The 14,658-nt window shown below is 42.8% G+C and overlaps 1 protein-coding gene across 5 annotated transcripts in view; it reads left to right on the top strand.

Moving 5' to 3' along the window:
• The window catches only part of LOC120058305 (R3H domain-containing protein 1-like), a 79,562-nt gene that overhangs the window by 54,861 nt on the left and 10,043 nt on the right, over window positions 1–14,658 (top strand). For 4 of the 5 annotated variants that reach the window (XM_039006868.1, XM_039006864.1, XM_039006866.1 and 1 more), the window contains 11 exons: window positions 2,272–2,404; window positions 2,780–2,858; window positions 3,097–3,156; window positions 3,543–3,683; window positions 4,012–4,120; window positions 5,008–5,103; window positions 5,217–5,299; window positions 5,451–5,668; window positions 9,510–9,697; window positions 12,442–12,699; window positions 13,050–13,173. In XM_039006868.1, the coding sequence (XP_038862796.1) occupies window positions 2,272–2,404; window positions 2,780–2,858; window positions 3,097–3,156; window positions 3,543–3,683; window positions 4,012–4,120; window positions 5,008–5,103; window positions 5,217–5,299; window positions 5,451–5,668; window positions 9,510–9,697; window positions 12,442–12,699; window positions 13,050–13,173 (1,489 nt within the window). The remainder of the gene's footprint in view (window positions 1–2,271; window positions 2,405–2,779; window positions 2,859–3,096; window positions 3,157–3,542; window positions 3,684–4,011; window positions 4,121–5,007; window positions 5,104–5,216; window positions 5,300–5,450; window positions 5,669–9,509; window positions 9,698–12,441; window positions 12,700–13,049; window positions 13,174–14,658) is intronic. The other variant, XM_039006867.1, reaches the window with a different exon arrangement.

The raw sequence follows: 14,658 nt of genomic DNA, 5'->3' as shown, positions 1-14,658 counted from the left end.
GTGTTCCTTTTAATTTTCCTTCTGATACCTCCTCCCTCATGCGCTTGGTTTGTGGTGTGTTTTCAAACTCTACCTGCACCGTATTTGACCCATCCTGACTCTCTTCTTAACCCTCACCACTCCAATCCCCAGTCTAACTCAAAGTTAAAGTTAGTTCGGAGCCTGGCTGTTTGCGAAGAGTCCTCTCCTCCTCCCCCTATTACCACTGATCTGCCTCGAGAACACAAGGTAAACCGCAAATCCCCCACGCCCCTCCTATGACAATTCACTGCCCCTACCCAAACCATCAGCTGGTGTCAAATCATCATTTCATTGCATATTTATACCCCACAAGTGCATCTCTTTTAATAGTGAAACGTCAAGAAAGAGGTTCACAAGAAATTCCTGTAGTTTCCACACCTCACCAACTGTTCCCCTCTTTGGTTATCTTCAGCCTCCAGAACAGCATTTTTCCCCCAACAAAAGCTTCAGAAAGGAATTTGTTTGAATAACACGACGTTTCCAGTTGCTTGAAAGGATTTGTGACTATTGAAGCATCTACCTAGTTTCAGGTCGCTCACCACATGATTCATATTTAGCTTTACATGCTGACCAGACCGGACACGTCGCGTGCGCGAGCGTCGCAAAATAAATTTAGAAATCAATGTTATTCAATTATTGCACCCACACTGCTCGTGCGCGCCAACGAGCGTCTGCGAGGCCAAGGGCTAAAATAGAACTCCTTTCTATTTTGACGCAGATCGTTCTGCAAGTCCTGCCTCTCCCATCTCTTCATTGGTTTATAGATGCAGGTACCCACATGCCATCTCATTGGTTCAATCACGTGGGTGATTGAAAGACTAAATGTTTTGCCGGTTGTCGTGGTAATACTATGAAAGTGTAGATGCCAATCACCATTTAAGTTCAAAGATGAACAAGCCTGGAAGGAGGAGAGATGACTAGAAACGAATCGGTTGGCCGTTTTATGTGTGGATTAATTGTCGGAGTAGAGAACCTTGTGCATTACAGGTAAAATAACAACTCAATGTTTATATCCCAGGACAAATTAGCTAGCAACAGCAAGCTAGCTAAACAGGACAAATTAGCTCGCAAGTGCAAGCTAACTAGCTAAATTGCCATACATGTTTACTGCTTTTCGACCTGTCCCCAAATTAATGTCATTGGTTCAGAGTTTGTTTTGATATTTTAACCTGCGTGTCGTGATCGCGTTTGGTGTAGGGGGACAAAATAAATGTATGCACGATGGCGCACACGCGCAGCCGGTTTGGGTTCCGTGTTAGCTGTGGTCTAGATTCTCATTTTTTTTGTTCAACATGAAATCAGAATTTTTAAGACCCAAAAGGTTATACTATAATTAGCCTATTAAAATAATTTGTTTTAATCTGACAGCAGGGGTTCAAATCTGTTGAATTAATTGAATCCAAGCTTCTGTAGAACACGTTTGTTTTATTAGGTGTTAGGCCAACTTTCTTTCATTCCACCCATTCCATAGAATGAAATAGTGTCTCGTTTAACTGGTTTACTGTATAAAAACCCTAAATCAGGAGCAGTATGGAAACTCCCTGACTGTGTGAGTGAATTAAACAAATGCTTGTCAAATGATCTCCCACCTCATGAAAGAATACTCTTGGCAGGGTGTCTCTAAGACTCATTCAGTCAGATTTATGCCCTTGAACTGGTGTGTGATTGAGATTTTCTTTCCCAGGAGTTTTCCCCCCCCACTCTATTCACCATCCTTCGCTCTCTCGCTTTCACTCAGTCTGTGCCGCATCAAAGCGTTGTTAGCAAGCTGCAACTCCCCTAGGCTAGTACTTTTTACAGGGGCGGTGCAATTTTTTTTTCCTCCAATGTAAACATGGCAGATTTCCCCATTTAAATAAATAAAATAAACATTTAAAAAAACATTTGCTGTCCCTCGGCCTCGTTGTGTGCTTGTTTTACTTCTACTTTTGTATTGACCAAAATATTAAATGAAAGCCGTTCTGGGTGCTTCAGATTCTTAATCAGAGAAAGAGTAGGCGGGAAACCTTTGTTTCTAGCTACTCTGTAGGGTGTGAATGCTCAAGATCATAGCATTAAACTGATAACCCTTAGTACACATGGGCTTTCCTACCATGCCACCCCACTAGCTACATAATCTGTACATTTGGAAAGTTGGGGGGGTCGTCATCATCATTATCCTGATGGATAGCTCCTTAAGAAAGAGAAATCACCTTATCCCATTTGTTTCAGTATAAAAGGTGACTCCAACAGTTGTCTTTTATTTTGCAGGAGGAAGTTGAGATCCAGGTCTCCCAGTCATTTGACAAAGAGGAGGTGCCACCCATCAAGGATGAGGAGGACAAAGGTGTGGAGAAGCTGCTAGAAAAGACTGAGAGGATGCCCAGGAAGATGCTGTCCAGAGGTAGGCATTGTCTGCATCCCCTATGGGCCCTGGTCCAAAGAAGTGCACTAAATACGAAATAGGTTTCCATTTGGGACACAGCCATCCTGTGTGGGTAAACACCGGCTATTGTCTGGAACCAGAGGTTTCTCAGAGGTTGTAAAGTTTATTTAAAATAAACCAAAATAACAGCTTTCTCAGTCAGCACTCAATGAACCTTCAACATTTCTGTAAAATTAAGTGAAAAAGCAATGGATGGTCTTATGTCCTCTAAATTTAGCTTACTTTAAAAAAAAAATCTTCCTTGCTCATTAATGCTCTAACTTTTGCGAAGTTTCTGTGAAATGAGGAGACACAATAGAAAAGTTTTTCTTTAATGCCTATTTTCCCCTCCAGATTCCAGTCAGGAGTACACAGACTCTACCGGGATCGATATCCATGAATTCTTAGTAAACACATTGAAAAACAACCCCAGGTGTGTAGCCATGCCAGTCATTTAAAAATATTTTGTTTGTTCCCACAAGCCCAGCTGTTGTTCTCTTTCACTGGTGAATAAGCAAAGACTCATTCTCTAAAAGGTTTGAACACTTGGCATATTCATCAGTCGATTACTAATTGCAGTTTTTTTCACACCCTGAGGTAATGATGGATGCTCAAATGACTAAACAGACTCCAAACTAATTCTCTCCATATTCAATCCATTATATTCACAGGGACAGAATGATGCTGCTGAAGTTGGAACAGGACATTCTCGACTTTATCAGTAATAACGAGTGAGTAGTTCAGCTGAGTCTAGATTTTTTGGGGTGCATTTCAACTGAATTTACGAGTCTCTTGTGTCTCGATTTGTTGAGGATTTGGGGGGGGGGGTCATTTCAACAGAATAAGCTGTTTCTGTTCATTTATTAAGCCTCATGCATAATTTCGTGTGATGTCTCTCTCTGCCTGGGGAGAACTAATGAGATTTGACTCCAGGCTATGTTGGACCGTTTTGCACAGAACGACTGTTCCTAATTGTCCTGTAGTCCCTCTTTGAATTATTGATTTGGTCCCCTGTACTCGCCCCCCATCCTCTTCTCCCTGTCCTCTCTTCCATGCTCCTCTCTCCCTGTCCTCTCTCCTCCTCTCCTCCCTGTCCTCTCCTCATCCTCCTCCTCAGAAGCCAGAAGAGAAAGTTCCCTCCAATGACCTCCTACCACAGAATGCTGCTGCACCGCGTCGCTGCCTACTTTGGCCTAGACCACAACGTCGACCAAACCGGGAAATCTGTAATCATCAACAAAACTAGCAATACAAGAATGTGAGTAATCTCTCTCTCGTCCCTCTCTGCCACAACCAATAATTTAAATGTTCATCCCTACTCTTAATTCAAATGGCTAAGCCTGCAGAAATGTTCTGCCAAGGCAAAAGAGATTTTCCTTTGCAGCCCTCGAAATGAGTTTTTGGGGAAACGTAATTATCTGCGTTTTCAATATTGGGTGATGTAGGTCGGGAGGAGAGCAACAGCGTTTGAGGCGGAAGGGAGATGGTGTAAACATCTCAGGTTTCTTGGAACGAATTCGTACTACAACTCAAGTTTTATTATTTTTTTTCTCTGCCCCCCCATATCTCTCTCTTTCTCTCTGTAGCCCTGATCAAAAGTTTTCAGAACACATCAAAGATGACAAAACTGACGACTTCCAAAAGCGCTACATTCTCAAAAGGGACAACTCCGGCTCAGACAAAGATGAAAACATGGTAAGATAGTCATTTGATGTGAGGCTCCCCAATACTAGTCCTCATTATGATCAATGAGCTTCCAAGAAAGAAAGTTAAAATGCGAAAATAAATAATTAGCTTTTCTCCATGAAGGCCAGTAAAGTTTAAAAAAACAAAACCCCATTTTGAAAAGTGTATTTCCTTGATGCGCCAAGCGTAGTCAATGGCCAAATGTTATTAATGGTGTCTTCACTACTAGCACAGCTCAGAATGTTTTTCCTCCATGCACAAAGTAAAAGCAGTAGTCAATGGACAAATGGTATTCAAATCAAATCAAGTTTATTTTATATAGCCCTTCGTACATCAGCTAATATCTCGAAGTGCTGTACAGAAACCCAGCCTAAAACCCCAATCAGCAAGCAATGCAGGTGTAGAAGCACGGTGGCTGGGAAAAACTCCCTAGAAAGGCCAAAACCTAGGAAGAAACCTAGAGGAACCAGGCTATGAGGGGTGGCCAGTCCTCTTCTGGCTGTGCCGGGTGGAGATTATAACAGAACATGGCCAAGATGTTCAAAATGTTCATAAATGACCAGCATGGTCAAATAATAATCAGGAATAAATGTCAGTTGGCTTTTCATAGCCGATCATTAAGAGTTGAAAACAGCAGGTCTGGGACAGGTAGCACGTCCGGTGGACAGGTCAGGGTTCCATAACCGCAGGCAGAACAGTTGAAACTGGAACAGCAGCAAGGCCAGGTGGACTGGGGACAGCAAGGAGTCATCATGTATTAATGGTGATTGGTTCAGTGTTTCCTAGAGTATATTCCCTTAGCCCTTTGTTACTGTTAACTAACAAACAATTGCTAAAGGAGACAGTTGATGTATGTGTCAGATGTTAGTGCTAAAGCATTGTGTTGACGTGTCTAGATGCGGATGCGGCTGAAGGACGACCGGAGGAGTAAGTCTATAGAGGAACGAGAGGAGGAGTACCAGAGGGCCAGGGACAGGATATTTGCTCAAGATGTAAGAACCATCCCATAGAATTCCCTTAATATTAATTTAATAGGTTTTCAATGCAGATTATGAGAGTTGGAGTCAATAAATACAAGTAGCGAACAGAGCTTATTTTATTACAGGGTCCAGATGGCTTTGCTCTTGAAAAAAGGATACAGGAGGATGATGCTTGTAACAGCACACAGCAAAGGCGGCAAATGTTTAGGTAATTATCTCTCACCGTAACATAGCCATGACAAATTCCCTATCTCTTACTCTCTGCTTAGGAAATGGTTATGCTATTAATCAGTTTCTATCTCTTATAATAGCTAATAAATGTATATTCCCATAATGGTTTAAAATGGCTCCTTCCTCAGGTTAAAAGATGGCCGCCCGGCCAACAGTCGCCAGAGCAGCTCTGAGAACGAACCCAAGTACTCTGACCCTCGGCCGTGGAGCAGCACAGACTCTGACAGCTCCAACCGTAACCTGAGGCCAGCCATGACCAAGGCAAGCAGCTTCAGCGGCATCTCTGTCCTCATCAGGGGAGACAGCTCGGGCAGCAGCAAGAGCATGGGTCGCCTCTCTAAGACTGGTAAATAAATAACCACCACTTCCACTATCAACTAGCCTGGTTAAACCAGACTGAATGCCACCCTCCATGGTGAGTGCAGTGTTCAGTCTGGTTTAACCAAACTAACCACCAATCACAGTTCACTTCACTCTAAATCTCCACCTTTATATTGGCCAATCAGCAGTGCAGCACCTGTCAAAACGGCCTGTCCATTAGAGGAGCGTCCAATCAGAGAAGCCATGTGACATGACCTAAGGCAGATTCTAGAATAATGCCCATCATTCTGTCAAAGGGTTTGAATGCTTTTAGTATTTAAAGAGACAAATTCCCTATGAAGACTCCTGCCAGGTGAAATGGATGCTTTTTGTGTGTGTCCCCCCCCCTCATTTGATTTGATCAAGATATTGACGGAGCACCTCTTTTCTATTTGGCAACATTGATGCAGGTCTTAGTGCATTGTCACACCTTGCTGGCACTTAACATACCACTCACATATTGACAGTGTGTACATTTTTGACAGTGTGCTTTCTAATGTGTGCCTTTCTAGCATACTTTCTCCTCTTATTACATTTGCCGCTCCTCCTCTCATTTTATTACTACCATTTGGTATCTGGAGTGTGAATTCATTGGTTATTACGTTCACAAAAAAGAAGTGCCCCATCTCAAACATACAATGGTCAGTTTAATAGCTAATAATAAGTAGCTAGCCAATTCAACAACGCATTATTTTAGCGTTTATACATTTTCTCTTCCTTTCTTTGAACCATAGTTCTACAAATGTTATGGTAATATGCTATCAGTGGTTTCTTATTCTTTTAGAATTGTAGTAGAATGTCTTAGTCAATCATGTTTTATTTTGTTTACCAGACAGTGATTAGATTCCAGTCTTAATGATCTAATTATGTACAGTTCAAGAATCTATTAGTTTCATTAAGTGTTGTGTTCTGTTCTGCCCACAATGGACATGGTGGTGGTGCTTGGACACACAAAGTGAATAGCTAAACGAAGACGTTAATCAAGAAATTAATTAACTTGTCATTTAGAGCTGCTGACGATATCATCATCCTCTTTCTATTTTATGACCGCATCAGTCCCACAGGTAATTAGAATAGATCATAGGTTGTGTAGGTATGGAATTTCAAAACTGACCTTTCAAAGAAGTGCATTTCTTAATGAAAAACATTAGATTTCTACTTGGGTCAACTAAAGGTTTTTATGGCAATGGCCTCAACCATTGATGCATTATACAGTTATAGGTGATTGTCTAAGCCAGACTAATATAAATACCCAATGAATTCAAGCAGCTTCTCCTCCAGTAGATACCATCAGTATCTCCTTTGACCCTTGGCATGCATCTTACGACTCTCCCTGTCCATCCCCATACAACAACTCTAAGCATGGTGTGTTAACTCTGCTGTGTCTGTAGGTTAAGGCTTTCCTTCTTCCTTCCTTCCTTCCTTCCTTCCTTCCTTCCTTCCTTCCTTCCTTCCTTCCTTCCTTCCTTCCTTCCTTCCTTCCTTCCTTCCTTCCTTCCTTCCTTCCTTCCTTCCTTCCTTCCTTCCTTCCCTCCCCTCCCTAGGTTCCCTAGAGTCTTCTAGTAGTGTAGGGTCCTCCACGGGTTCGCTCTCTCGCTCCCAACTGCCCCTCACCGTCCCAGCTCTAACCCAGGCTGGCCACCCTCACAACCACGCCGCGCCCCCCTGCCCAGTGGCTTACCCAGCCACCTGCACTAGTAGTACTGTGACTTATGAGGCGGGAGGCAGGAGCGGCCCGGTGCCGCCACCACCAGCAAATACAGCTAACACTAGCTACTATTTGCTTCCCCTGGAAGCCACAGGGATACCGCCAGGGAGTATCCTGGTCAACCCACACACAGGTTGGTACCCTCTAACCCTACCATCGGACCAGGTTGGTTAGGTGTAAGTTAGTTGTACAGTACAGGGGCTTGCCGTGGGGGATGTAAAATGTGTCTTGTGTCCTGCCATTGGGTTTCTTTCACAAACCGATATCTTCTCATTCAAACTAACACGACTCACAAACTCTCACAACTTGCTGCTTATTCCTTGACTGCTTTCTTCTTGTGGTGCATAGAGAGACAGACAGCGTACTGTTGTTTAATGTTGGAGCCAGCTGGGGAGGGTGGTGTATCTCGGGTGTGGGGTGTATCTGGAAGAAAGTGGTGGAACGCCACAGCAGAACACAAGGCATTTCTTCATGCATTATTTATGATGTATTTGAGTTCTGATGCTGCTGAGTATTTTGGGGGAGGTGAAAATTAGAACTTGCTTTGATTGTCCTTTTTAAATAGTAAACCCAACCGACAGAATGTGTATCGCTTTCCTCAAATTATTTAGATTTGACACGGGAGTCGCTGTCTTAGCCGGCTTGCATTCAAATGAGGATCCATCTCTCTGCCGCCCGCAGATGAAGAAGCACTTTGAAAAACGATAGCGCGCTCGCAAGATCAATATTTCCCGACGTTGGTCAAAACAAATTCCCTAAAGTGTTGCTGAGACAAGGGATAATGGAGCCATACTGTACGGTGTTATTGAATATAGAAAAACTGGAGAGTCTAAGTCGGCGCTCTGATGTATAATGCATTCCTCTTCAGTCTGCTCGTTCAGCGGCCGACGTAGAGAAGGTTAGTTCTTAAATATGCATGGGTCTGGCTGATAAGCCTGGGTATATGGAGCTGGCACTAATATGTTTTTCAAGAGCCAGCCAGGGGTGTGTAATTGCTTATTGACCTTTCTTAAGGACTTGGAAAATGTCTTGTGTAGCACCCAGGAATTAATTTAGCCACCTGATAGTTCAAAACTCAAGAGGAGTTATTTTCAGGTCCATGTGGGCGTCACACGTGCAAAAAATCGAGGAAAACCTATCCTCTCACCACTGGCAAATGAGCCCAGAGTGCAAATGTATAGCCTATATATTTTCTTCTCTATTTATTATGACTCCAAATGTGTAGGAAAAATGCTAACTATAGTAGATACTCACCGATATTAGATTTAGTAAAATAAGACCATGACCAAACCCTCTCTAATCCTCGTAGTATATGAGTAACTGTAGAGCTCACAAAGCAAACATGTCTGTGGAGTGTGATCCTTATGATAATGTATATTACCAACAGGCACTTCATTAGATGTGTGTAGAATACAAATGTAAGGAATAAACACCCAAGATTTTACCAGGTAATGTGATATATAAGTCATACACTGGAGCTGAGTGTCTCTGCACTGCTCCGTGGCAATAACCTCCTTTCTGCATTAAAAAATACCTTCACAAAAGGATATTCGGCATTCGGAGCCAGCCTATTTCACAGTAAACCCCCATAGAACCATCAATGCATTTTTCACCAGCGATTCAGAGGAGAAATGAGCCCTAGGAAAGAATGAGAGCAGAAATCTATCCTAGATGTTTCTTTCATATTCTCTCTACACAAGGTGCCTCCGCACACAATATTCTTCGTCTTTTTCCTGCTCATGCAAAGGTACACATTTCTTATAAATATTTACTCACTTCACTGTGTGAATTCAGAAATAGGCTATGTAAATGAAGCCCTTTGGACACTATACTGTCTACAACTGCTGTAAGGATAATGCTAGCCAAATTACATTTCTGGATACCTAGCAATTTGGCAAATTCGTATCAAAGCGTTGGAAGAATATGTTTAATGTTGATAATGGGGCCAATGTCAATAGGGATGAAGAGAATGTTGACAATAATGATTGATGTGATTTAAAAAGATGGTTCGTGTTGATTATAATGCTGAAAATTATGATCATTAATGTGTTAATAGAGATACCAGTGCTGGTGGTTTTCTTGTGTGTTTCAGCCCTGCCCCTCTCCTCTCTACCTACAGGCCAGCCCTTTGTGAACCCGGATGGCAGTGCTGTGGTGTACAACCCCAACCACAGCATGGCTCCTCAGCATCAACATCATCAGCATCATAATCAGCAGGGCAGGACCCAGCAGCCCATGCTCCCTCCTCCACACCCTCCTGGCCGCCACCAACACCAGCCCACCAATCACAACCACGTCCTCTCACAGGTCCGCTAACACCCTTTAGCAGGGCACTGAATTTAATTTGAAATGTAATTCAATTCAATTGAAGCCTAGGAGAAAATGTAGATGTCACCGGCGTATTCATAACATCTACACATTACAAACCATAACGTGTTTGTTTAACCCCTAGCAGGGCAAGGGAAAGTAGGAAAACAACTGATGCTTACTCAGTCATCCTAAAACACCCTGGTGATTGACATGGCCCCCATTTCAAAACATTACCATGGCGGTGCTTGACATTCGTACGGTGTAATTCATTGAGGAAATTTTGCAACCTGCCGTTCTCCTTAGTCGCCACCCCTGTCAAGAGTAAATGAATTGAGTTCAGAGTGTCGGCTAAACACTGTGACCCTGGTGCAGCACACAGCCCAAACGGTAATCGTTAGAATTTATACAATCCCTCGGTGGTAGGAATAGCAATCTCTAATAGCAAGATCCCCATCAACACAACCTGTCATGGAGAGGTCCTTAAAAAAAAACGGAGCCGGAGGGGTTGAGCTTCATTAGTGAAAATACCAGGGCAGGAAAATGAGTTGACCTCTGATAGTGTGGGTGCACAACCCAGGGGTCGGACAAGGATGACTTTCCGATGATGCGAAGCAGCAATGTCCCTTTCTAATAAAGACATCATTATAGACACAGGGGATGAGGGGTTTGCAAATTGGAGGATATTTATATTGAACTAAGAGCTGTCCCATGGTGTTCATATTTATGTCTTGTAATTGATTTCCACCAGTCAACCTTGGTAGAGGATAGAGGATATTCATATCCATGGTCATCTATTGACTGAGCTCTTTGTCTTAATTAACTTCATTACTGTTTAGTTGTATTTCCCCAGGAGCTAGCACTAAACTAATATCCTTTTCCCCTACTGTAATTATTTTGTTTATGAGATGGCAATGCTTTCTCCTCTTGCAGTGTTTGCATCTTCTGCCTAATGTCTTTGACTAAACCCATTGCCCTCTAACGCTTCTCCTCTTCTCCTCTTCTCCTCTCCTGTACTTCTCTCCTCCTACCTCTCCTCTTCACCTTCTACGTCTACTTCTCTCCTTTAATCTACCTCTTGTCTTGTCTGCCTCTTCTCTACCTCTTCTCTCCTCCTCTACCTCTTTTATTCTCCTCTACCTCTTTTATTCTCCTCTACCTCTTTTCCTCTCCTCCTCTGCCTCTTTTCCTCTTCTCCTCTACCTCTTTTCCTCTTCTCCTCTACCTCTTTTCCTCTTCTCCTCTGCCTCTTTTCCTCTCTTCCTCTGCCTCTTTTCCTCTCCTCCTCTGCCTCTTTTCCTCTCCTCCTCTGCCTCTTTTCCTCTCCTCCTCTGCCTCTTTTCCTCTCCTCCTCTGCCTCTTTTCCTCTCCTCCTCTGCCTCTTTTCCTCTCCTCCTCTGCCTCTTTTCCTCTCCTCCTCTGCCTCTTTTCCTCTCCTCTGCCTCTTTTCCTCTCCTCCTCTTCTCAGTCTGTTCTATCGCTTCCTCAGCCGGTCCGGCCCCTCCAGCCTTCTCCTCAGCCTGTCCAGTACTCATCTGTCTCTTACCCACCTCAGCTGCTCTCCGTCTCCCCTAACCAACAATACACTGTGGTACTTGACTTTCATCTCTTTACTCTTCCTTCATTCAACTCTTCCTTCAACCTCAATATTTGGGTTCTATCCCATCTTCCCTCTTATGGCTTGTTTTAAAAAATCTGTAAATGTGTAGTGAATTTAGTACAGAGCCAAAAAATCTGTTGATAACTTTTGTAAATGCATAGTGAACTTAGTACAGAGCCAAACTGGTGTTTGCTACTGTAGGTGCCCGAGACTGCGAATTGGGAATATTATAGGGTCATTTTCCAGCTATATGATAGATGACTGTGATGAATAAAATATAGAAATTCTCTACAGCAAAATTAATGGAGCTAATGTTCTGTTCTTGCTATATGCCCACATTAAGATCTGAATGTAACATTTAGGCTAATGTTCATGAAATAATACACACAAGGACAGAATTTCAAATTTGCAAAAGTTCCTTTAATTAACTTATATTCACTAGTGTCAGGCATTGCTTAGCGTTACTTCTCGAGGCTAATCGAATGCAGTTAGTTAATGGTTAGTGTTTTTCCCCCTTAGTAAGACTTAATATGCCAATTAATGCTAAATGGAATCAGTTTTATTTTCATGTGTTGTGTATTTCTACCACACTCCATCCATTGATGCAAATCATGTGTTCCGTTAACCTCTTTCCTGACCTCCCTCTACCAATAAACATCCCTTAATGACTAATTACATTTTTACATTTGTGGAAGGCTGCTTTGAATAATTAATTTCACAGCAGATGATGGAATTTGATGTTCTATGAATAGCAATGCTGAAAGTCCATAACCACCCGCCACCCTGTAAAGTAAACCAAACCACACTTAAACAGGTCAGGAGGAATTCAGTGTTAGGGCCTTCGGATTTTTGCTTTGCATGGTTGGCTGTATCCAACTGAATTGCTGTAGGCTGTTCGGCGAACACTGTGACGACACAAGGAGCCAGCAGTAGTAGTTCGGTAGTACTAGCCTATAGTTTTCTATAGAAGTCTTTGGGTTTCAGAAAATCGCTATATAAAAGTATGATATATTATTAATTATATACAAGGTTCTGTTGTAGTTCAAGTAGAGCCATTCCTGAACTCACATTATATTAATAAATATATAAAAGACATGTAATAATATAATGTATCAATTTAACACGTTTCTGTGTGCTCCCACAGCAAAACAACCTAGGAGCCCACTTCAGCCACATGAGCTTGACCCGGCAGGCCTCTGGGGAGGGCCCAGGTCGGGACACCCACATTGCCATGTACCCCTCCTCCGTCGTGCTCCAGACCCCCCCGCAGCAGCAGGGCTACATGGTGGCCCCTCCAGTCCAGCCCGTCCCTGCCCCCCAGGCCTACAACACCCCCGCCCCTCCGCCTGTCAACCAGCCGGTCATGCAGCAACAGGGCTACATGCAGCAGCCCATGCAGCAGGTAGTTTCTGTACATCTGAGCCTAACCTGATTTTACACTATTCTGTTACATTAGTACTAATATACTTTTGTTCCATCTAACTGACTATCTTAATCAATGCTTGGCCAGTATCTTTGTTCCCTCAACTACATGATTGTAATGTTCCATCATTACTATCTGAGAGACATGTACAATACATTTGTTCATAAATACTTTCTCTCTCTACTTAAAATAGCATTTAAATGGCAATTGGTAACTATGCCACACACCAGCAGAGGTACTGTACTGTATGTTCAGAGACCTCAGAGAGATGGATAGCTGTGTTGGTATTAATGGTATGCCATTTTAGACTGCTCTATCTCTGCCTACAGATGTCAGCATGTTACTGTGCACCAGGCCAGTACCCCCTGGCCAACCAGCAGTACAGGCCTGTGGGCACAGTGCAGTACAGCGCCCCACAGAGTCAGCCAATGCCCCCGCCCACACAACAGACAGGTAGGTATCTAGCACAGGCTGAACCAGTAACTCAACCATCCATCTCAGCTGCCAAGTTCTTCTATTAAAAACAGGTGTTACTTTCAGGTGTGTGTTATTTCTCTGGTGGAATATATGTAATACCATCAGTGGAGTGGTTTGCATTAAAGATATCTACATGGGGGGTAAAATACCCTATACCACACCTCCTTGTGTGTTTATTTTAATACAGTTTATATCAAGCTGCGGGGAGATGGCTGTTACCGCTCCTCCCTCCCTTTTCACACTACTTTTCTATTACACTCAGCACTTTGTTCTCTCCGGTTATCTGCTTTTATGGCGGGTACACAATAGGCTAATTTAAGTAAACTGCAGAGGGGAAATTAGACAGTGCCCCTGGGGCAGAGCGAAAAGCTAACTACTGTGTTGGAATGCTTTTCTCTGCAGTTTTGGCCATTGTTTTGTCTTACTCTTTTACCCCATAATAACAATTCCCAATCAAATACACTATTAGCATTGTTTCCCTCCCCCCCACTGTGTATCGCTGAGGCATTATTCACTGGCCTGTCTAGAGAAACAGATGCTCCGCTGCACCACTGAAATCCAGAAGCCAATCTGATCTCTAAAAGGAAATGGGGAATTTTGTTTTAATTACCTGCCAGCCTTTGTACATGCATCTGTCATGCAGGTTGGCAGTGGAGAAAAGGATGGGGATTTCAAATGGGGAAATGATTAAATGATGGTGAATTCCAGCAGGGAAATGTCAGAAAGTTTATATGCCTGTGGGTCCAAAGTCAGGTGTTTAGATGGGTGTCCTACCTGGATATCAGTCCTCCAGACTGGGTTATAACCGAAAGGCCTGTCCTGGATACTGGTGGATCTTGACCCTCCATGGGTGGAACCAGGTATTGGCCCTCCGTGGTAAAACCAGAGGCTCAGGATACGGGGCCGGGGCACTGTCTGAGAGGCCTATGATTCTCACAGTGAACCGGTCTCTTTTCCAGCCCCTCACTCTCACCTCTTCAGACAGAACTGTTCGCCAACCACACTCTACCGCTAGTAGTTCTGAGCGATCAGTGCTTTTTGAGGTCGGTTTCAGTTTATAGAATTTTTGTAGACATTTTTAATGATAGGCAGCAGAAGCACACCGCATTATGCTGTAACACAGAATAAAACAATTAAAAGTCCCATGATGGTAGTGACTAACAATTACTGCTTATCACTTAATCCCATCTTTTATTCACATTACTTTAATTTAATTTAATATTTCAGTTGTGTATATTACATTTGTTTTATTTGATTATTTTTTAAATTCCTAGTCATCTCATCTCTATAGAGTGGCTGTCTATGCTGTCTGACAAAATATCAATTTTATTTGTTCATCAAAGTAAATATGGCATACTTTTGACTGCTGAATACGAACTATTAATCAGTTAGATAATGTATTTTCAGGTAGAGATAAGTAGGCGTGCACTGGATTATGGTCATTGTAGTTAATTGCTATGT

The sequence above is a fragment of the Salvelinus namaycush genome, chromosome 13 (genome assembly GCF_016432855.1).
Source record: "Salvelinus namaycush isolate Seneca chromosome 13, SaNama_1.0, whole genome shotgun sequence".
In the NCBI taxonomy this organism is placed as follows: Eukaryota; Metazoa; Chordata; class Actinopteri; order Salmoniformes; family Salmonidae; genus Salvelinus; species Salvelinus namaycush.
This window is presented reverse-complemented; position numbering and strand designations above follow the sequence as displayed.